The sequence below is a fragment of the Phocoena phocoena genome, chromosome 1 (genome assembly GCF_963924675.1).
Source record: "Phocoena phocoena chromosome 1, mPhoPho1.1, whole genome shotgun sequence".
Classification (NCBI taxonomy): Eukaryota; Metazoa; Chordata; class Mammalia; order Artiodactyla; family Phocoenidae; genus Phocoena; species Phocoena phocoena.
Genome location: NC_089219.1, coordinates 111560090 through 111583687, shown reverse-complemented (window position 1 = coordinate 111583687; position 23598 = coordinate 111560090). Strand labels below are relative to the sequence as shown.

Sequence of the window (23598 nt, the reverse complement as noted above, 5' to 3'; positions counted from 1 at the left end):
GAATTCCCATCACACTAGTCTTTTTTTTTTTTTTTTAAGTCTCTATTAGCTATAGGTGGTCTGCAAAGTCTCAATTCAGCTACTGGAATACCTCTACCCTTGCTTCTTCTTTCAACTGTCACACAAGTGGATTTATCAGACAAGCTCGTCCTGAGCTTCACAATTTATATAAAAACTCAGCTCCAGGCTCGGCAAAACAAAGGACCCGGGACTTCCCTGGTGGCGCAGTGGTTAAGAATCTGCCCGCCAATGCGGGGAACACGGGTTCGAGCCCTGGCCCCAGAAGATCCCACATGCTGCGGAGCAGCTGAGCCCCTGTGCCACAACTGCTGAGCAGCCCCCGCTCACCATAACTAGAGAAAGCCCGCACACAGCAACGAAGACCCAATGCAGCCAAGGATAAATAAATAAAAATAAATTTTAAAAAACAAAACAAAGGACCCTTCATCCAACAAGATGTGCCTTCCTTAGGTGGCAGCTGAAGGAGCATGACACGCTTCCTTATCCATAAACAAAGATGATTTCCTCAAAAGCAATTCTGATGATAGAAATATCTCCATCTGCTTATATCAGGAAGAACATTCTAATCACAGCTGTTCAAAAATAGAATGGTCTTAGTTCCAAGTCCCTGAAAGTTTTCCAATAGAACATGGAAGTTACACAGATGTTTTTAAAAGGATTTCAGCCCTGGATAAGCGGTTGGAGTGCATAACCCCTAGTTTTTCTTCTAAGATTTTTAGATCTTACCTCTCATTGAGGGGTCTAATCATGTGCTGCCTTTTGCTTCCAACTGTTCCCTGGACATCAGGAACTCCTTACATCTAGCATAATAGTTTGCATAATGTAGACTCTTAATAACACTAGTAAACAACTAGTTCTTACTACCTGCCCTTCAGTGTTCTAAGGATGTAGTGGGAAAAACCTCTTATAATCCTCCAGGCAACCCTGTGGGGTAGGTCTTATTATGACCATTTCCGTGTTAGAGCAGAAAACTGAGGCTTAGAAAAGTTGAGAAATTTGCCCAAAGCCACATGGATTATAGGTGGCAGAGCTGGGTTTGAATCCAGAGTTAGTCTCTTACCCAGCATCACACTGCCTCTCACTTGATAGACGTTTGAAATTACTCCAGTTCTGAATACTGAGATGTGGAATTTTGGCCTGGTTCTGGCCTGCTGGGAGTTTGGTGGGCTAAGAAAACATAAGCCAACCTGATCATAGGACATTATCAGCAGTGAAGGTATGCCATATGCAGTCCACATTTGAAAGCCAAAGGCAGAGAGTAACAGTGGGATGGCTGCATCAAGTCCAGAAGGGGTACCACAGTGATTAACAGATGTATTTGGTTATGGAATCTTTGCTATGGAAAGGTTCTTAAAGGGCAGTCAGCCCACCTACCCACTCACTGGTACAACATGTGTGATAGGGAACTGGGTGGGTGGGTTTTTTCCCTATCTGGTCCCACTCACTAAACCTGGAGTTAGCACTATCAGGGTTCCTGCCCCCGCACCTCCTCTCTTCCTATGGCCTCATCATCCTCACCAGTACCCAAATCCATCAGCATCTTGATGGTAAACACCTCACCTGGAATTTTTCTTGTGTTCCAGCTCAATGAGATTAAATCTCCCTGGACAGCATTAGGGTTTTTCTTTATGGTTAATTTACTTATTTTTGTATTTTTACAGCTCTTGCAATTTAATGAAAAAATGACTTTCAGGATGCCAAACTGGCCTCCACTGCTAATTAGATTCCATGGATCTGTCCTGAAAGGTATAAATCATTAAAAAAAAATTATCACTAAATGTACTGTTATGATAAATAAATTACCCAAGCTCTTTGATATAGAGAAAAGAGGGGGTAGGGGGAGGTTATTTGTGTCCTTCTATCAGCTTTTTTTTTTTTCTTCTGGGTTCCAGCCTTGCACAGGGCTGGTTCCCTCTGCACACTCTCTACAGTGGGCCCTCCTACCCACAGCTGCACTCCCTGCCCTTCCCTTCCAATGGTGTCATGTGGGCTGATGAGATAATGTATGTGAAAGCCTTTGTCAACTGCAAGGCACAATCGAATGCCAATGATTACTGTTGTTATTATTCTTATCATACTCCAGGGAAACCCTGTTGCCCCCCACCCTCCCAGACCTACGCAGGACAGCCTGGGACACTCAGCGAGGCTAGACAGCCCCTCCCACGTGGGCGGAGGTTCTGGCGCAAATCCGTCTCCCTGGCTAGCAGGAGGGGCGCTACTGCTACCCTCAGAACGCCGCCCCCCACCCCAGCCCCCCGCACCTCCCCTCAGTAATGGCTTTCCCAGTCCTTCCTGGCTTCGGGGGCCTTCCTCCGGAAGGAAATCTCTTCAGTTCCAGTGAAAGTTCTTGAGCTGCTGAAGTCATCGACTCCTTGGGCCTCTCCTCACGCCCACTCCCTCAGCCCCCTCCCCTCCAAGTGCCCGCAGTGGAGCCAGGCTGCCCCGGAAGGATCTGACCGGCAATTTCCTACAATTGTCTTACTGGGGCTCCTCAGTCAATCAGCTACCCGCCCCTCCTTCCCCACCTTCCCCACCTTCCCCACCTCATCTCTTACAGTCTCCCCTCCCCAAACCCCAGTCTCTCTAGATATCCCAGCTTCCAGCCTGATCTTTTTTTTATTATTATTATTTTTAAATGTATATTTGGCTGCATTGGGTCTTCGTTGCCAGGAGCGGGCTTTCTCTACTTGCGGCGAGGGGGGCTACTCTTTGTTGCGGTGCGCGGGCTTCTCTTGTTGTGGAGCATGGACTTTAGGTGTGCAGGCTTCAGTAGTTATGGTACGCGGGCTCAGTAGTTATGGCTTGTGGGCTCTAGAGCGCAGGCTCAGTAGTTGTGGCGCACAGGCTTAGTTGCTCCGCGGCATGTGGGATCTTCCTGGACGAGGGCTGGAACCCCTGTCCCCTGCATTGGCAGGCAGATTCTTAACCACTGCGCCACCAGGGAAGTCCCTGATCTGACTTCTTAGGTCCCACAGTTCTCTAGTATTTCTACTCCCTTCTGGGACTGCCACTACCTGCGAGGAGGAATGGGGGCTTGGGAGTCAACATGGCCACCAGGGCCCACCGGGAAGGTGGGTGTGCTGTGGTTACCAAGGCAACCACCCTTCTGTTAGGCCCTCCCAGAGCTATTCATCCCCAGCTGAGGACTTGACTGTGTTAGCTCCTTCTCCCAATAAATCAAATCTGACTGAGGCCAAAAAGGGTGGGAAGAGAGCACGGGACATCAGGAAGGGTCATTAGACAAAGGGAGAACGACTTATCCTTTCTTCACCTCCAGACCACCATTTGTGTGTCAGGGCGCCCTGTCCTGAAGGCAGACGTCCAAGCTCTCCATAGCCCACACCGACCTCCAGTCCCGCTGGGCGCTGGGCGTGGACTCCAGTAAGAGGTTTGGGGAGGTCGGAGGAGGGGCCTGTCTGCACTTGATGGATGGTACTGAAGAAATGTCTGGCACTTTCTTTCCCCATGGGGGAGGTGAAGCTGCAGCCACCTCTCCCCCGCATTCGCATTCCTGCCTGCCTGCTCAGGAAGGGGGTGGGGTGCGTGGCTAGAGCAAGGAAAGGAGGGCCCTTAGCCCAGCTGAGAGTCATGTTGTAAACTATCACTCACATTTGTCTACACTGGTGTGGGGGTGGATGGGCAGGTGGACAATTCCCACATTTCAACTGAGGTCAAAAGGGATCCATATGTTTCCACCTCACCCCTCCTTCTTGGCTCCCAGGCCTCCTGGGACAGATGCCAGGACTCCCCCACTCAGTCCACACTCCTTATAGTCCTACTGTATGCTGGGCATTGGGTAATACAGCAGTTCTCAAAGTGCAGTCCACAGATTCTGTGGGTCCCCAAGATCCTTTCAGGGGATGGATGAGGTCAAAATGATGTTCATGGGAATTCCCTGGTAGTCCAGTGGTTAGGACTCGGTGCTTTCACTGCCAGGGGCCCCGGGTTCAATCCCTGGTCGGGGAACTAAGATCCCTCAACCCACACACACACACACACACACACACACACACACACACACACACGAGCTTTTCACACTCCTACTAATTATGTTATTTGCCTTATTGACTGTGTTGATATTTGCACTGATGGTGCAAAAACAGTGGGGTTAAAACTTGCTGGTGTCTTCGCATAAATCAAGGCAGTAGCACCAAACTAGTCACTGTGGTCTTCGAAAAAAGCCAGTTTCTCTTAAGACTGTCTTTGATAAAGCCGTAAAAACTGAACATGTGATGGGTTTATTATAGCTATTTTAAATGAGTTAATAAAGACTTGTTTTAATTTCTAATACAGAATATACTGATAGATAGGACCCACATAAACAAAAGCTCTTTGGGGCCCTCAGTAGCTTTTAAGGGAGTAAATGGGTCCTGAGACCAACAGCACCAGCACTGCTGGGGTCATTCGCAGGCTGTTACACTGGCTCCTCAAAACGGAAGGGGCACTGCAGCCTTTTTCAGATACTGCATTCCAACTTGAGAAACACCTTATTTGAAGCACAGGATGGAGAATATGACTGTGTTTTCTGGCAACCCGCTCTCCCTCAAGAAAAGACACTGTCACTGTAATAAAGATTTTAATGGTCTCCACTCAGAGAAGAAGCAAGGCACACAAGACCACAGCCCTCTGTCCTTCCCTTTCTCCCCTGTGCATTGCATTCTAGGTTGGGTGGTGGGGGACGGGGGTGGTGGTGTTTGTGGCCCATCTGGGCTAGGCCCAGATGTGGACTCCCCCCAGCCCCTTGATTCACCTATAATCCCTTTGCCTTTTCCTCCTCCCCATAAAAGTCACAGTGTAGCACGGTTGAGGGAAGAGGGCACAGGGAGGGGCAGGAGGATCCAGGAATCCATGTCCCAGCCTGGCCTGGCCTGAGTCAGGGTGGAGAGTGGGTGCGTGTGCCTACGTGTGTGTGTGTGTGTGTGTGTGTGTGTGTGTGTGTGTGTGTGTGTGTGTGTCCCTGGGCATGGCTGTGAGTTTTGGTCCAGTCCTGTGAGCTCCAAGTTCTCCCCCAATACCAGTCCACTTTCAGAGGTAATGTCTGGTGTCTCCACTGGGGTCTGCACATCTGAGCTGTTCGAACTACTTCTTTGGCAATGGTGGGGATACTGCAGGCGAGGCTGAGGCCTGGCACCTCTCTGTCACCTCTGGCACAGGGAAAGGAGGTGTGGAAGGCCAGGAGGGGAGCCAGGTCAGCCTCGGGTGCTACTCGCCCGCTCCCCCAGTAGCCAGTAGGTCCGAACTTTGCCTTTGCCCTGGAGGGAAAAAGAGGAGTTTGGGGTGGGGAGTGACTCATCCACTTTCCCAAATGTTGGGAGTGGGGTTGGCTGCTTGAGAAGGGCCCTGGGGGAGGGTAAGCCCTTCGGAGACCCTAAGGGGTGGTAAGGGTAGGGACTTCCTTTCCTACCTTCATTTCTACATCCCCTCGAAGCTCCAGCTCAAAACCACCAAACTCCTCCAGGACAGCCTTGGTCTCAGAAGACAAGTGGATCTTCAGGGCTGGGTAGGAGAAGGGAGATGAGAGAAGCAAGAGATGGGAGCAGGAGATCAGGGACTGTGGGGCTAGAAAGATGCTCTCCCTCCTTCCTTTGGCCCAGAAAGCCTCCTAATTCAAAGTCCCACCCCCTCCATGTAGTGTCTGACTACACGGGCCTCTCCCTAAGAACTCTAGAACTGTGTTGCCCACCATGAAAGCCGTTAGTCACATGTGGCTATTTAAACTGTAATTGAAATATAGTGAAAAATGCAATGCCTCAGAGGCTACCATATTGGACAGCACAGCATAGAACATTTCCATTACTGCAGAAAGTTCTATCGGACAGCACTCCAGAGCATCACCAGGCTCTAGACAGACAATAGAGTGTAGTGGTCAGGAGCTCAGACATTGGAACCTGCTCTGCCGAGTATGAATCCCAGCTTGGACACTTGCTCGGGGAAGTAGTATAAACTATCTGTGCCTCAGTTTCCTACTCTACAAAATGCTGATAGCAACAGGACCCATCTCAAAGCCTTCTAGTGAGGATTAAATTTAACATTATTCATTACGCATTTTAAAAGAGTCTGGCACTTAGGAGGCACTATACGAGTGTTTGATAGTGCTAGCTATCATCGTTCCTTAACCCAACACCCTCATTTCAGGGCTGAGGGAGCCCAGGCCTCGGGGAGGAGACCTGCCCAAATCTGCTGAGGTCTGACCAGACTCCTGACTCCTGACTGCTGTTCCCCACAGCCCTTCTTTGACCTCCCTCTGAACTCGCCCCTACTACTCCTGGGGTCTGCATCGCAGAGGCCCTTTTCTGCTGTTAAACGATTTCTGAGAATGTGTTCCTTGAGGACTGAACCTCAGTGAGAAGCTTTCTCCACCTCAATGCCCTCAACACGGTGCTCAGGGAGTATCTGCTGAACCAGACCCCCTCTGGGCTCCCAAGTAGCCCTTTGCCCACCGCGAGGCTTAGCTGGGGTCCGCGTGGACTCCCTAGCAAGCTTTGGTCTGGGTTGTCTTAGTATTCCAAGGCCTGGTACTCAGTAGTTGCTCAATAAATATTTACTGAATTGAATTGTGTTGACTACAGCAAGAGGCAGAAGATCAACAGGAAGCAAGCCCAAGGGAAGAGGTGGGAGCAAGCATTTATTTGGTACCTACTGTGTTCCAGGGGTTGGGCTATGTTTTTTAGAACACTGAGACAGGCATCATTTTAAAGATAAACAGGGACTTCCCTGGTGGCGCAGTGGTTAAGAATCTGCCCGCCAATGCAAGGGACATGGGTTTGAGCCCTGGTCTGGGGAGATCCCACATGCCGCGGAGCAACGAAGCCTGTGCGCCACAACTACTGAGCCTGCACTCTAGAGGCTGCGAACCACAACTACTGAAGCCCGCGTGCCACAACTGCTGAAGCCCGCACACCTAGAGTCCCTGCTCTGCAACAAGAGAAGCCACCAGAATGAGAAGCCCGCGCACCGCAACTAAGACTAGCCTCCACTCGCCACAACTAGACAAAGCCTGCGCACAGCAACGAAGACCCAAGGCAGCCATAAATTAATTTTTAAAAAAAAAGATAAACAGCTAAGGCTCAGAAAAGTTGAATGACAACTATCTGCTAGTCGTGTTATATGACTTTCTCACGTAACTCTTCTGAGGTAGATATTTAATTCTCATTTTCCAGGTGAGGAAAACAGAGGCTCAGGGAGGTGTAGCAAACTGACACAGCTGAGTCGGTTGTAGAGCTGAGATTCACACCCGAGTGGGCTGCTCTGGAGCCCTTTTTACCACACCCAAGAGGGTCCTAAAGGTAGTTCCCAGCTGGGAACTGCTGGACATTGGCCTGGAAAGACTTTTCAATCATTTGCCAAGAGGGCGCAGCTGGGACCTGAGTCTCTGATTAGATTCAAGGTGATGTGGCCAGGTTGAACCCTTATGAGAAGGGAGCCTGGGAGGAGACAGAACATGGATTGGATAGGCACCCACTGCCAGGAGAGCCTTCCTCAGCCACAGCCACCCTTCCCTCCCTGTCCCGCCTCGGGGACCCAGCATACCTTCCCCGTTAGACTCCATTCTTGAGGCCGTGTTTACTGTGTCCCCAAAAAGACAGTAACGGGGCATCTTCAGCCCTACCACACCTGCACACACGGGTCCTGGAGGGAGCGGAAGCCCATCAGTGAGGGAAACCCATCAGTTTAGGGAAGTAGGTGGGAGGAACGGAGGGTGGCCATAGGACGGGGCTAGAGCGCTCCAGGAGAGGCAGCAGGTGGGACCTGCTGTCGGTGGGAGCCCAGAGGTGTAGGTGTACGCGCGCACGGGGAGCGGTGGCGACGCGGCCGGCTCGTCTCTCATCTGCAGCTCCAGCCTGTGGGAGCCCCCTCCCCGCCCCTCCGGCGGCCTCACCTGTGTGGATGCCGATGCGCAAGCGCAGCTGCTCCTGGGGCCGGTGGCGGATGCGGAAGGAGCGCACCGCGTCCAGCAGCGCCAGGGCCATGCGGGCCACCTCGCGGGCGTGCAGCCTCCCGTTCCGCACTGGGAGCCCGGACACCACCATGTAGGCGTCACCAATGGTCTCCACCTGTGAGGGCCGCGAGAGGGTGCCGGACCTGAGGACTGGAACTTTCTCCCGGTGCGGCCCCCACACTGTGGGCACCGCCTTCCTGTCCCCACCCCCCATCTACCAGCCACTGTGTTCGCTCATCCCCCAGCGCCCGCGCGGTTTTTCTGCCTGTTCCTGGGTCTCCCTGTGACACCTCCCTGTGACACTGTCTTTGTCCACGTCTCTTGGTCTTCCCGCTTAAGACTATGTCATTCTGCCCTCCACATCCGTCTGTCTGTCCCCTCCCATCTTTACTCACCTTGTAGACATCAAAGTTGTCTATGACAGCATCAAAGCAAGTGTACAGGTCGTTGAGCAGGGTCACCACCTGGAAGAAAAGAGAAGCCAAGAGGGGTGGGGAGTAAGGGGCCCCGGGGCCCCACCTGGGCTCAGGTGGGAAAAGCGGAACCAGAAGGCAGGCCTATGGGATGCAGGTGCCAAGCCAAGCACACCTGGCTGCTCTGACACCTGGGGCTGTGCCTGACTTACCTGCATGGGCGTGCTCTCCGCCGACAGGGCTGTGAAACCCACAATGTCGCTGAAGTAGATGGTGACGCTGTCAAAAGCTTCGGCCTGGACCGTCTCCCCACGCTTCAGCTGCTCAGCCACTGAGCTGAGGGGTCAGGGACAGGTGCAGGATCAGAAGGTGAGGTGGGGCTGGGACAGGGGTGGTGGGAGCACCAAGCACGGGCACTCACTGAGGCAGAATCTGGTAGAGCAGGGCCTCCGCCTTGCGCTTCTCCTCCAGGTAGGCCTGGGTCCGCTCCTCCACCAGCTCTTCCAGGTTGTTGGCGTACTGTTCCATGCGTGACAGCAGGTTATCCAGGATGTTGCTGCTGTTCTCTCTGGGGGCAGGGGCGGCGGAAGGGGTGGTGGTGAGAGAGGAAGGGCACGCCCTACCCTGAAGCGCCTCCCCCAGGCTCTCACCCTCCCCAGGCTTAATGTCAGCCCACTGCAGTGGAGTCCCTGGCGAGAGTCAGGGTTGGGGGGCACAGAAGGATGGGGGTGGCAGGGCAAAAGGGTCGGAGGAAAGTCCAATTCATCCCTGAGACCCCAGGGTCAAGTTTCAAGCTTCAGACGTATTGGCTATTTTGAACATCTTTGTTGAACACAAGTGGCTTAGAAGGAGGTAGAAGAGGCAGAAGGGGACAGGGACCACTCGAGAACGGAGTGAGGGCACACAGGCTGGCAGAGGGGTGTGCCTGGAGGACCCCCAGGGGCACACTGGGAAAGGGGATCAAAGGGCCGGGTGGGAGCTCCCACGGAGGGCAGAGAGGTGTAGGGAGAAGGTGGGAGGCCATTTACTCTGCGGCCACTGAAGGCTGATGGAGTAGGGGCCGCTGGAGGAGCGGGGTATGAGAGGTAGGGGACTGTGGGACCAGCTGGGTCCTACGGTATTCACAGAGGGGGCTGCGAGGCTGTGGCGGGCTGGAGCAGGCTGTGTATGCGGGGGGCTGTGCGTGGGCTCTGCCACCACAGGGATAAGACTTAAGTGTGAGGCACGCGGTCGCTGTGGGGGGTAGAGGAGGCTGGGAGGATCCAGGACTAATGCCAGCGACCTGTTAGATTTGCGCAGCATCAGGCGGATCTGTTGGAAGGGTGGCCGCTCCTGCGGGTCCTCGGCCCAGCAGCGCTGCATCAGCTGCCCCAGTTCCTCCAGGTGACTCTGCAGGGCCAGGGAGGGCCGGAAGGGGGGCTGCTCGCCCCGAGTCACACGCTCGATGATCTCTGTGTGGTGGGGGAAGAGAGGCCGAGGGGTAGGTTCAGCCCGGGGCCTGTTGAGAAATGGGGTGGGGAGGTCCAGGACCAGGGCATGGGGCAGGGGAGCCCTGCAGGGAACTGGGCTAGTCATGCTCAGGGTCATTGGCAGCAGTGGAGCAAAGGGTGGTGGCATTTCCAGGGTTCCCTCTCTCTGGAGCTGGGGTTAGTTGACTGTGGCAGCATTAGGGGAAAGCATGGTCCTCTCACCTTTGGGACTGAGATCCAAACCTTCCACATGGAAGACACCACTCCTCAGGGCAATCTCCTGAAGGATGATCCCAAAGCTGTACACGTCACCAGCCTGGGAGCCCCGGGCAGGGGGTGAGGCCATTCGCAGGAGCTCAGGGGCTGTCCACAACTTTTCTGCAGGTCAGAGGTCAGGAGTCACAGGGTGAAGGGCCCCAAAGCTAAGGGATGAGGGGAAACAAGGTCCCAGGGGATGTGGCTGGGACTGATCTGGAGACATCACAGGGGGTGCTAGGGCTAGAAGGGGCCTTGAGACCATTTCGTCTGACTCCGCTTTCTACTGATGGGAGTCAGGAAAGGTGGGCCCGAGCCCACCGTAGGCCAGGCATCAGCATCCCCACTGGGCTGTGCTGGGGGTGGTGGTAGGGGTCAGAGTCAGGTCGGGGCTCACTGGCATAGAGGGTGTGTCCTTGCTCGGGCTCCGGGTCCCTGAAGCTCTCCAGCCCGTAGTCAGTGATCTTGAGCACGAAGCGCCCGTCTACCACGCAGTTGGATGACTTGAGGTTCCCATGGGAGCAAATGGCCCCGTTGTGCAGGAACAGCATACCCTGGGAAATTTGGGGAGGCAGGGGTCTTGGGCATGAGTGAAACCTCCAACCAACCACAGCCAGGGGAGAAGACTGCCTGGCCCCTCCCCCAACACCCAGTGGGCCCTTCTGGGCCTACCTTGACGATGTCATGGGTGAGCGAGTACCGGAACATCCAGTCCAGGGTGATGCTCTCATTCTCCAGGATGTCCTGCTGGGCAGTGAGAGTCAGCCCTGTACCCTGCACGTGCCCCCAGGAGGAGGAGTGCAGGGGTTCCACTGACATAAACTGGCAGAACGGGACAAAGCTTTGGATCTACTCCAGTGCCACCACCCTCCCCCCGCTCCCATTTTACAGATGGGGAAAATAAAGGTCAGAAAGAAGGAGAGGCTTGCCCAGGGCCTTATGTTGAGTCAGGGGCAGAGCCGGGGCTAGGCCTAGTTGTCCTGACACTCCCTTGTTGCCTCACCTGCAAGCTCCCACGGGGACAGTACTCTGTGAGGATACAGATATTGGGGGGGTCAGTGCAGGCCCCCACAAACCTGGTCAGGTGTTCGTTCTGCACATCCCGCATCTGCAGGTGAGAGCCAGCATCAGAGCCTGACAGAGACCTCACTCCTTGCCAAGTTGCCCCCACCCCTGGGGACCCCTCACTCTCCTTAAGTCCCTATGCATTCTCTGCAGACATTCTAGGACCTCCCCCGGTGATTCCCACTCCTGTTCTAAAGAACCCTTCCCCAGAACCTGCTCCCTACTCCCTCTGCTTCCTAAGCCTATCCAATGGAGCCCCTACAAAATCTCCAGCCCTTCTCCCATCTATGATTCCCCCACTCGTACCCACAACACACAGGGGCCCATCCCAGGGCTACAGTGCTCATCCCTTCCTAGGATACCCTGCAGTCCCTCCATACCCATTCTGTTGGCCCACCTCCCCTGTGTCCCTAGATTCTTCCCTAGGCCATTGCCTCCCTCCCCACATTACATGCTTCAGCTCAAACAGGACTTCCCGCGTCAGCTCAATGCGTTTACGGTTCACACGTTTCACAGCCACGAGGTTACCCTGAGTGAGGAATGGAGATTGTCACTGTAAGGGGATGGCCCAGCCCTGACAGCCCACCCCTGTGCTAAGACCGTCTCCAGTCCTCCATTATAGGAAAGCCCTGCCCCAGTCCTGAGGACCAGTGGTCTTTCCCCAGACCCACCTTATAATATGCTGTCTTGGCAAAGATTTGGAACTGGCCCTCTGTGGTCAGCAGGGAGCCGTAATTGGAGCCTCTCTGAAGGGACGGAGTGCAGGAGGGGTGGTCAGCCCACGGGCCCGGCTCTCCATCCCGGTTCCTTGAGTTCTGGTCTTCACTACCCTGCCTTATCTTTGTGTTGCCCTGCCTCTCATTTCACATCATAAAATCCTTTCCTCATTTATTTACTTTGTAAAAATGTATCTTCAGGGGCTTCCCTGGTGGCGCAGTCGTTGAGAGTCCGCCTGCCGACGCAGGGGACATGGGTTCGTGCCCCAGACCGGGAAGATCCCACATGCCGCGGAGCGGCTGGGCCCGTAAGCCATGGCCTCTGAGCCTGCGCGTCCGGAGCCTGTGCTCCGCAGCGGGAGAGGCCACAACAGTGAGAGGCCCAAGTACCGGAAAAAAAAAAAAAAGAAGTATTTTCAGGGGGGTGGGGCGTGGGGGTGAGATGAACTGGGAGACTGGGATTGACATATATACACTGATATGTATAAAATAGATAACTAATAAGAACATGCTGTATAGCACAGGGAACTCTACTACTTCGCTGTACAGTGGAAACTAACACAACGTTGTAAAACAACTATACCCCAATTAAAAAAAAAAAGTATGCGGAAACTTTCAGATGATTATACAAAAAAACAAACAAATAAAATAAAACGTATTTTCACATATGCTATCTCTAACTTTTGAAAGAGCCCTGTGAGGGAGCTCTGTAGATGTAATCATTACCTGCGGTAGTCTCAGAGAGGGAATGTGACTTGCCCAAGGTCATACAGCGAGTGAAGGCAGGGCTGGGACTAGAAGCCTGCTCTCTACCCTACCCATCAGGCACTACCCACACGCCCATTCCCAACTCTGCCCCCTCCCCCCAGTACCGGAGTTCTTACCCCGCTCAGGGTCAGCCGGCTGCCTGCACTCCGGAGGTGCCTCTCTAGGCTGCTGGGCTGCAGGTCCTCCCAACGCACCCGCCACAGCTCTGAGGCCAGTTCCTTCTCCAGCTGCATCTTTCTGAGGCATGAAATGTGCACCTAAGTCCATGTCTGAGCCCCTGACCCAGGGTTGGGGGGTGCTCTGCAGCCTCTCCTCAGAGCCCTGGGACCACTGCAGTTGCTAAGAGATGGGTGGGGCAATTAACATCCTCTTGGCTGAGAGTCAGGAGGCTTGGGTGAAATTCTGCCTCACTGGGGACCTTGGGGTAGTCATTCCACTTCTCTGAGTCTCAGGTTCATGTCTAAATGTCCTCATTTGGAAATTGGGGACCTCGACATTTATTTCAAAGCATTGTTACAAAAATGAAAAGAAAAACTGTGTGTGGAAGCGCCTGGCACACAGTATATGCTTGACCAGCATCGATTTCCTTCTCTCCCTCCTTGCTTCCCTCTGTCTTTAACTTTTCCTGCATTTTCCTGTCAGCCTCCCACTGGAAGGCAGGAGTGGGGCTTCCTTCTCTCTCTCCTCCACTCTGGGTTCAGCACTTGGTACACAGCAGAGCCTTCATCCCTGCTCAACGAATATAGGCCCAACCCCACAGGTGTTGGTCCACTGCTTCCCATCTGGTCTGTACAAGCAGGAAGGGAGGATAAACGGAATCTACACCCTATGATGCCCCCAACAGATCTGCTCCTTCTTGGATCTCCCAGATCCTCCCTGGCCACTCCACCTCTGTCCCCTCCTCCTTCTCTCTTCCAGGTGTCCTGAGGCTTTTTAGTCTCTTTTCTCCCCCATCTCCCTGGGCCTTGCTGTGCTGTCCCTTTACCCCTCCCTCTTCCCTCTGGGTCCCTGCCACCTCCTCTGCTATTGGTTCTTTAGGTCTCCCAGCCTCAGTCACCACCCTCATTCCAAGGCTTACCTGTATATGAAGAAGGAGATGATCAGAATGCTGAGCAGGGAGAGGCTGCCCACCAAAGCCAGCACCTCCAGGGTGGAAAAGTGGTCTGTAGGGGAGAGTCCAAGTTGCAGCAAGAGAGATTTGGGTTAGACATTGGACAGCAGGAGGAAGAACCTTTATTTTTTTTATTTTTAAATTTTTTTGGCTGCACCACACAGGCATGTGGGATCTTTAGTTTCCTGACCAGGGATCGAACCCAGGCCCCCTGAAGTGGAAGCGTGGAGTCCGAACCACTGGACCACCAGGGAATTCCCCGAAGAACCTTTTAATATTCAATTAGGGACTTCCCTGGTGGCACAGTGGTTAAGAATCCGCCTGCCAATGCGGGCGACACGGGTTTGATCCCTGATCCAGGAAGATCCCACGTGCCGTGGAGCAGTTGAGCCCGTGGGCCACAACTACTGAGCCTGCGCTCTAGAGCCCGTGCTCCGCAACAAGACAAGCCACCGCAATGAGAAGCCCCCACACTGCAACAAAGAGTAGCCCCCGCTTGCCACAACTAGACGAAGCCCATGCACAGCAACGAAGACCCAACACAGCCAATAAATAAATAAATAAAAGTAATATAATAATGAAATAAAATAAAAAGTTTTAAAAAATATTCAATCAGTGAACTGGGATGATGGATGAAGGGAAGAAAAAGGCAGGAGGAGTCTCTCCAGGAACCCCTCAGTGTGGGAGAGGAGCACGTATTTGATTCCCTGAGCAGGAAGGATGCAGCATCTCCATAATGGAGGCTTGGAAGGCAAGGGGCAGTCACCTTGGTTGCAGGCTGGGTCCTCATTGTCAAAACCACATTTGGGCACATCAGGAGGTGGATACCCCAGAGGCCAGTTCAGTTTGCACCCTGACACGGTCACCAGCTCTTGGGAGGTTCCATTGAAGTTCAGAACAACCTATGGGAGGGCAGGAGCTGTCGGTGGGCAAGGGCCCTTGGTGAGGCCTCCCGTCCAAGGGAGAAATCCTGCCCCCCACCTACCCCATCTCTGCTGCCAGGGACTGTGTCTGCACTGTCAACTATTCAACGAGTCCCTGCCGTGACTGGATACAGAGAGCCTCATACCCATGCCCCATGTTATCAGAGTAGACAAACTTGAAAATGACTTAAAGGCTTTATAAAGAAAACTCTATATAGAATCACAGCCCTACACTCAGGGAGTTTATAATCTTGGATTGAAGCACACAGGAGATAGGAAAATGCAGTGTTCTCGGTCCACATTCCCAGGCCTAATCCAGGCACCCCTCGTCCAGGAAGCCTTCCCTGGATGATCTGCTCCTTGGTGCCTGTGGTCTCAACCCCTTCCTGTTCCTGTTGCACTTATAGGGCAATAGGATGTGCATTCATCTTGGCCCTGAGTCAGTCTGTCTCCGCTGGGAGGGGATCCTGCCTGCCTTTGGAGACAAGGAGTTTCCTGAGGGCAGCACTGTGCTCCCTCCTCAGACGTGGGGTTCCCCAAGGACAACACCTGTGAGTTCCTATCGTTCTGGTTGCTCCTCCAGATTGGCTGGATCTCTTTTATCCAGGGCTCTGTCTTATCCGGGGCGGTGGGAGGGTGAAATGTCATTCCCAGTTGGCACTGTCTTCTGGGGGCACAGCCTTACCCTGAAGGCGCCAGTGTCAGGATCCATATCCCAGAGGGAGAAGTCAGTCTCCCGATCTCCATTGCTGTCCATTTTCAGGTATCCTGTCACACCTGGGGGTATGGAGGAAGATGGCTGTGTTTTGACAGGGTGGAATTTCATGGGTCCCACACCTCATCTCCGTCTGTTGATCTTTTGATCTGGGCACTTAGGAAGACTTCTTGATGGCACTAGGGACATGGGGAAAAGAGCCTAAAGAAGAAGAGAGGTAGAAGAGACTGGTGTGGGCAAGTGACTACCTGCACTACAGGGCTAGGGGCTTCTCACTGCTTCCTGCCTGGGGCACCCCAAGGTAGCCCATTCCTGCCACCTCCAGTGCCTGACCTTGGAAGCTTCGGTTCCACATCCGCTGAGTGATGCCCTCCCCATCGGTGACAGTTCCCCCATGTGCTAGAGTCTCCGACACTGCCTGGACATAGAGCAGGAGCCCGTCGTGGAAGGACGCTGGGATGGTGTTCACCTGCAGGGGCAGGCAGAGCTGGGCTGGGGTGGGATGTATGAAGGGCACAGAGTGGGGCGCTGTGGGGTGGGGAATGGGAGGCACTGGGAACTTGGAAGAGGATGGGAGAAAACACGCTCACAGCACAGAGAGATTTTACTACTTGTAAGACGCCTCCGCGTATATCACTGCTTCTGAATCCTGCTAGGCAGATAGGGCAGGACGTAGCATCCTCATTTTACTGATAAGGATTTGAGTTTCAGAGGTTGAACGACTTGTTAATGCCCCCCTCCATCATCAGGAGAGATACGGGAACAGTGGGAAGGGAAAGAAGGGGACACTTGGGAATACGGGGATGGCTGAGAGAGCAGGGCGGCGACTGGCAGAGGGCTGTGAACTGGGGGCTGGAGGTCCACGCTGCAGGGTCCCAGGAACCCCTCCTACCAGGCCATCCTCCATGGTGAAGTTGAACTGCTCATGGGCCAAGTGTTTTAGCTTCTGTAGGAATTCCAAGTACTCAGGATTATCCGGCTCTTTATATGTAATGATTTTGGCAGCCTGAGGAAGGGGTCAGTGGAGAGGGGAGAGCTGGGTGCTGACTCCAGTCCTGCCAGTACCCTGGGTGCCCACCTCCCAGAGCTGCATCTCTACTTGCTCAAGGTCAAATTGGATCCTATGTCCTGCGCGAGGTGCTGCCTGCTTCAAAGCAGGGGATGAACTGGGATGGCTTTTCCAAGTCCAGATGGTCTGTGAGATGTGAACATTATCCCACCTCAAGGGCATTCTCTCATCTTTTTAGCCTCCTGGTTCTGAAGTCCCCTGGCCCTCTATATACCCCTTGCCCCAGCCCCCTGCCCTTTGTCACCTAACTCTCTATGAGCATCCAGAACCTCTTTTCTGGAATCCTTTCAGACACTGAGGGACCCAGGACCCAGACACAATGTGCCACCAGCCCAGAGCCCCACAGCCTGGGCTTCCAATCTGAACACTCACCTGAAAGGCCTGGTGGGCACTGACATCCTGCCCATCTCCTCTCTCCCAGGGCCTGTGGGGAGCAAGGCCGTGTGCTCCTTGCAGGCTTTGCCCAAAGAGGTCCAGGTGGAAGAAAACATAGTCCTCCCCACTCAGGCCAGCTTCCAGGGCCAGAAGCATCAGGGTTCTGAAGGTGTCTGGGGAGCTGCAGATGTAGACAACTGTGGAGGAAGGGGGGTCAGAGAGAGAGAGAAGAGCCTAAGTGTCAGGGAGTGGAGGGGGAACTGAAGCCGGGGCACCCAGGGGAGGAAATTCAGAGACCCTGAGGTAGTTAAGTGGAACTCCTGGCTCAGTCTGGGCTGTGGCCTGAGGAAGGTGAAGGGAGGGAGGAGGCGGTGGGAGGGGGAGGAGGAAGGAGCCCAGATAGGGAGAGAGGGAATAATGGAGCCAAAGGTGGGCAAGGTGAGGTCAGGAGCGGGGGAGAGCAGAGAAGGGCCAGCTGGAGAGGGGACTGGAAGAGGAGAGGGCGTGTGGGAGCACGGAGAGGAGAAGCTGGAGGAGGGAAGAAGCCTGCTGGGAAGAGAAGGAAAATGGGGGAGAGATGAGGGATAGGAACTAAGCTGGGGCCCTACTAAGTGTCATGGTGGCCGGAGGCATTTTCTCCCTCCCGTTAACTCCGGAGGAACCGGCTGGAAGGAGGTGGGGGAGTGTGGAGGTGAGAAGAGAGGAGAGCCTAGGAACTGGAAGGGGGGGGGGCATGGAGAAAGAGAGGGAAATAGAAACTCAGAGGTGGAAAGGGCTGAGGAGGCTGAGACAGGAATGAGGAGCCGCGGGGAGGAGAAGTCTGGCCCGGAGAAGAGAGAGGATGTCCCGGGGAAGGCCCGGAGGCAAAGCGGCCGGATGGGTGTGCCCGTGTCTCACCTCGGCCTTTGCGTCGCACGGTGCGCAGCAGCATGGTGTAGTGGTCGCGGTCGCCCTCGGCGAACTCCAGGTGGTCCACCGTGATGTTGAGGCGGTCGCGGACCTGCATGTACAGCCCCTCCACCACGAAGAAGCAGGGCTGGTCGTCGCGGGGCTGGTAGGCGTAGAGCACTAGAGCCTGGCGCTCCCAGCCCAGCCGTCGGTGCAGAGCCGCCACGAAGTCGCCCAGCTTGGCATGGCTGGGCCCGGCGCGGGTGGTCAGCGCGTACTCGTCCTTGGCCCCGAACCCCACAGCCGGGGCGCCGGCGGTCAGCAGCGGCACCCGCCAGTGCGCAGTGAAGCGGCCCACAGGGGCGGCGGCGTACACGCAGCCGGGGCCCAGGAACACCGCGGGGTTGTGCTCCCACTTGAGGTCCACGGCGGCCAGGGGCGCGGCGGTGTCGGAGCAGACGCCCAGCGCGCTCTCGCTGCTGCCCAGCACCGTGCGGACTGTCCAGCCCGGCAGCAGGTCCGGCCGCGCCTTCACCCGGGCCAGGGCCAGCTCCACCGCCGGTCCCACGCGCGCCCACGACCACGGGTACGAGGTGTTGGCCAGAGGTAGCACCACGGCCACCGTCAGGTTGCCCGCGTAGCTGCCTGGGAGCAGCAGCAGCAGCGGCAGGAGCAGAAGCAGGCGCAGGCGGGCGCCGGAGGGGCAGCCGGGGCGCGGCATGGCCTCAGCGGGCACCGAGGCGGACAAGCGCTCCCACCATGGCCTCTGGCGTCCCCTCCGGCTCAGCGGCCCATGCTGGGCACCAGGAGCGCCCCTGTGGGAGGGAGGACGAGCGGGGCGGGGGCGCTCACCCCGAGGCACGCTGCCCCTTCTAGCTGTGACAGTCTGCGCCAGGAGCGCCAGGGGCGCGCGACCGAGGGGTGCGCCCAGGGCGCTGCAGAGCAGGTGGGTGCGAGGAGAGCGCGGGGGCCGAGAGGACGCGAGTGTGAGCGAGAGCGTGTGTGTGTGTGTGTGTGTGTGTGTGTATGTGTGTGTTAGGAGAGAGAAAACGAGAGCGCGAGCGAGCGCTCCGTGGAGAAGGATGGGAGAGGGCGCCAGGGAGGGAAAGGGGAGTGTGAGTGTTTGTATGTGTGCGTGAGCGCCTGGCCCAGAGAGTGTGCCAGAAGGGGCGTCCGGCCGGCCCAAGTCTCCGGCAGTCCGGGGGGGTGCTGGGGAGGACCCAAGCCAAGCTCCGAACCCTCCCTCCCGGCCGCTTCCCCTCCCAGACTCCGTGACCTTAGAACCAATCCTGGATCTTTAACTCCTTCGTCCCCGCCCCGAAGTCGCGGGCTCTTCCGAGTCTCTCAGCCCGCGCACTTTCCTTTAGAGCCTCTTCGCGCTTCTCGGCGGACAAACTTCTTCCTCCTCCGAGGAGTGGCACGGGTAGAAGGGGCTCTGTTGCCGGGTCGGGAAGAACGGAATAGAGAAGTCTGTGGGAACAACAGAGGGCCTCTTGCGCCCCACCTTTCCCTCCCCTCCTACCTGGTTCCGTCTGGGGAAGAGAGAAAGAGGTGCTGGTTTGGGATCTTGGTAGGAAAAAGTGTGTGTTTGGATGTGTGTCGGGGTGGTGCGGGAGGGTGACGGTTTCTGGAAAAGGCGTTAAAGTAGGTGAATCCAGGGTCCCCGTAACCAGTCCATCTAGGAGCTACCCCCCCCCCCCACACCTCCGGTTTACAGATTGAGCGGATTAGCGGAGAAAAAGGACCAGGTAGAAGGGCGGAGTTAACTCTTTAGTTCCCCAATGGCTGTAGGAACGGGGAGGGAGAGCTTGCGGGTGGCTGGAAGAGCGAACAGGTGTGATCTCAGGGTCACTGCCGGCGTGTGAGTGTGTGTTTGTCTTGAGGAGGATTATTAAAATGGGATTTGTCGGGGCGGTGGGAGACAGTGTTGGAAATGACAAGCGGAGGGGTAAATTGGGGAGAGTATTTTGGGGCCCTTGACGGCTGGGCTGGGGGCCGGAGAGCTGCGGAATCAGTCTGCCCTCTAATGGCCAGCAGAAGTCGTTGACCGTATTGCGCTGCCAACCTCTGCAAGCCTGTACCTAGGCAAGACCAAAGATCAGGAAATTTCTTCCGTACTGCAGATTTCCAGAGGACCTAGTACGTGTTAAGCACCGGCTGAAGGTATAAAGATTAAGACTATATATATATGTGTGTGTGTGTGTATATATATATATGTATCTCATATATATCATGTATATATGGTCCATACATTTGAGGAGCTCTATTTGGGACAAATAGCCATAATGTAATATAGTTAAATACTACAGCAGAGAGATAGGTAAATTGCTAAAAGGCCCAGATAAGGGCTATTTTGCTTGCATTAGGGCCAGGAAAATCTCCAACGAGAAATAATTCAACAAGGGTAGGAGGATGAGGCATGTTTTGTCTGGCATGTATTCTCTCTCTCAAATATATATATGTTATATATTATATATGTATATTATATATATATATATAATTTAATTGCCCACATTTTAAAATCAGCAGATGGCACATGAATATTTGGAATTCTGACTTGTCTTGAAATATTGGAGAGCTGGTAATCTAGGTCCTGCATCTCTCCATGAACAATAATCTGGAACCAAGTATCCATTACTTCTTTGAGGTGAGTCTAGCTCATCACGGTTCCTATTCACCCTGTTCACTCATTTGCGTTACTGGCTTCATTAGCAGTGCATGTTTCCAACCCTGATCTAGGATGTAAGGTTTATGGGTGTAAGAATGACTGAGGAGGAGAGGCAAGAAAAGGCAGCAGAGGGCAGATCATGCAAGCTTTTGTGGGACAGGCATAATGTCTTTGTTCTATAACGAGGGCTCCAGAGGCTATAGAGGTAGCTAGGAGATTGGAAAAAAAATTTTAAAGTTTTATTGAGGTATGATTGTTATACCATAAGCTGTACATATTTAATGTATACAATTTGATGAGTTTGGACATATGCATATGCCCATGAAACACATCACCACAACAACAAGGTAATTAACATTTCCATCACCTCCAAACATTTCCTTGTGTCCTTTTGTGTGTGTGTGTGCGTGTGCGTGTGTGTGTGTGTGTGTATGTGTGTTAAGAACACCTAGCATGAGATCTACCCTCTTAACACATTTTTAAATGTATAATACGGTCTTGTTCACTATAGGGAGATGCTTTTTAAGTAGAATCAACTGGAATTCAGGAAGAACATACAAATAACTGAAATCTAGGTGACATTGACTCATTAGTTGAGAAGCTAAAAGAAGCTGAAATGTTTCGGGGGGAAGATAACAATTTTAGTTTATTGCTTTTGAAGTGCCTGTAGATATCCAAGTGGAGGTGTCCAATAGACCATTGGATTAGTGGAACTGGAGCTCAGGAGAACTAGACTAGAAATCCAACTTAGTAATTGAGCTTCTCTTTCAACAATGGTGGCATAAATAATTTGTCCAATCCTCAAGCTGAGCTGCAGACAACTAAAAATGTTAGATGAAATGCTTTATAAAATAAACGAACTAAAAGACAGTGAGAGCATGAAAGGACAGAAAAGCAGACCAGCAATAGGAGAGCTTTTACCCTAGAGTCATTTGCTGATCCAAAATTGGTGGCAGAAAATAGGCTGTGTGGGGCAAGTGAGATAAAATTTGGAGTCCAAATGTCCCCAGAGGTAATTACTTAGATAAACCACCTTCCTATTTAGGGTTAGGATCCTGAAAGGCTGCACTCCTAGGGGAAACCTAGGAGTAGGATAAACCAGAAGTAAACAGAAAATCCAGACCTGAAATAGTCAAAAGCCAAAATTAAGAACAAATTCATGAGTTTAAGAGCAAGTTGGACTCAACTGAGGAGTAAGTAATGAATTGGAAGAAAGGACAGAAGAAACCACTCAGAATGAAGCATAGATACAAAGGAATGAAAAATATAAAAGGGGGGGTTGGAGATATAAAGGATACCCTGAGAAAGTCTGACACACCTTTATTTGGAGCCCAGGAGGGGGGGAAATAATAGGGTAGAAGCAATATTTAAAGAGATAATGCCTGAGAAACTTAAAAAAATAAATGAAATACATCAAGCCACAGATTCAAGAAGTTCAACAGATCTCAAGATTAAAGAAAAAAAAAATCCATACCTGGAGCCATCAGAGTGAAGCTGCAGGAAATTAAACCAAATATAAGATCTTAAAAATAGGCAGAAAAAAGAGGATTGGTTACCTTCAGAGGAGCAACCATTTGATTAACAACATTTTTTTCACAGCAAAAATGGAAGCCATAAAATAGTAAAATAATATTATAAATGTGCTGAAAGAAAATGACTTCCAATTTAGAATTACATATCTAGAGAAAATGTCCTTCAAAAACAAAGGTGAAATAAAGATGTATTCAGAAAAACCAAAACCAAGAAAGTTAGCCGCAAGCAGAAGGGCACTAATTCTCAAGCGGAAGGAATATTACTCCAGATGAGTGTTGGGTATACAGGAAGGAATAAAGAGCATTAAAAATGGCAAATCTCAATGACCACTGCTTTAATTAATAAGCATTAATGTCTTGTGGGATTGAACATATATACGGAATTTAAATTCTGTAAACGTATACACCTACACTTACCCAAGAGGAACAATTGCATCTCACTGCAAGAACCTTGTACAAAAATGGTCATAGCTGCTTTATACATAATGGCTCCAAACTGGAAAGAGCCCAGATGTGCTCGCCTGTGTCTCAGCCAGTTGGAGGTCCTGAATTCATCAACAGGAGAGTGAGTAAACAAACTGTGGAATATTTATGCAATGGTATGCTACTCATAAATAAAAAGGAACAAATTGCTGATAAATGCAAAAACATGGAAGAATCTTGAAATGTGTCAAGCAAAAGAAGCTAGACAAAAAAGAGTACATAGGATGTGAGTCCATTTATGGGAAGAACAGACGAAACTAATCTATGATAATAGAAATTGGAATAGTGATTGTCTCTAAGGGAAGGGCAAAGGGGTATGAGTGAATTTTTTGAGGTGATAAAAATGTTCTTTATGTTAAGCTGTGTGATGGGCAGAATACATTACTCAAAATTAATCGATCTGTGGACTTAAGATCTGTGCATTTTGCTGTAGTAAATAATACTACAATTAGTATATCAGTATCAATATAGTACTTAAAGAAGTTACACAACAATATATATAGTTCTGGAGGGAGTGACGGTGGTAAATGGAATTAAAGTATTCCTTCATTTTTCACGAGGAGGGTAAAAGTATTACATAAAATTAGACCTTGCCAGTTCAAGGAGGCACGTTGTAATTTTTAGGGTAACCACTAAAAGAGTAGAAAAAGAGTGTGTAACTTCCAATTGACAGAGGCAGGGAAGGAAGAATAAATAGTAATCAATGCAAAACAAGACAAGAAAGGGGACAAACAGGATTATAGAAGCACGAAAAGCACATAGTAATATGCTTGATGTAAATGCAACCATAGTATATCCATATCTGTGGCTGTGAAACCGTATAAGGGTGAAATCCGCCAGAGGTTGTAGAGTGAGGAAAAGAGAAATAAGGGGAAACTGGGCAAATGGCAGGGGGTCTGGTCCTTCTCTCTTGTCACTTCCCTTGCGCTCTTTTTCTGAGCTCTCTTTGCAAAGGCTGTCTCAGTTTCCCTGCTAGTCCCTCACCATCAGTATTTTCCCCCTCTGATTTAATCAATATACATACTCAAATCCGCTTCTCCTGCCTAAAGTTTCTAGCCTCTGTGAACCACATCCAAACGTGTAGTGTTCACAGTCACCTAAAGTCCCTTCCTGTTCCATTTCGCTTGCTGATGGCAAAAAACAGCTTCTAAAGCCTGCATTTTTGAGAGAGGAAAAAGTAGGAGTATG

General features: G+C 52.4%; 1 protein-coding gene across 1 annotated transcript; it reads right to left on the bottom strand.

The window, feature by feature from the left end:
- Positions 1-5112: 5112 nt before the first annotated feature.
- On the bottom strand, positions 5113-18448 carry NPR1 (natriuretic peptide receptor 1). Its single transcript, XM_065873055.1, has 22 exons — positions 17737-18448; positions 16837-17036; positions 16288-16401; positions 15729-15864; positions 15366-15457; positions 14524-14659; positions 13725-13809; positions 12763-12883; positions 11834-11908; positions 11614-11691; positions 11101-11205; positions 10770-10841; positions 10495-10651; positions 10065-10220; positions 9656-9824; positions 8795-8941; positions 8586-8709; positions 8356-8424; positions 7901-8075; positions 7552-7650; positions 5426-5517; positions 5113-5273 (listed from the first exon to the last, which is right to left on the bottom strand). The coding sequence occupies exons 1-22, from the start codon at positions 18446-18448 to the stop codon at positions 5211-5213; spliced, it is 3177 nt and encodes a 1058-aa protein (XP_065729127.1). The 3' UTR covers positions 5113-5210.
- Positions 18449-23598: the final 5150 nt, after the last annotated feature.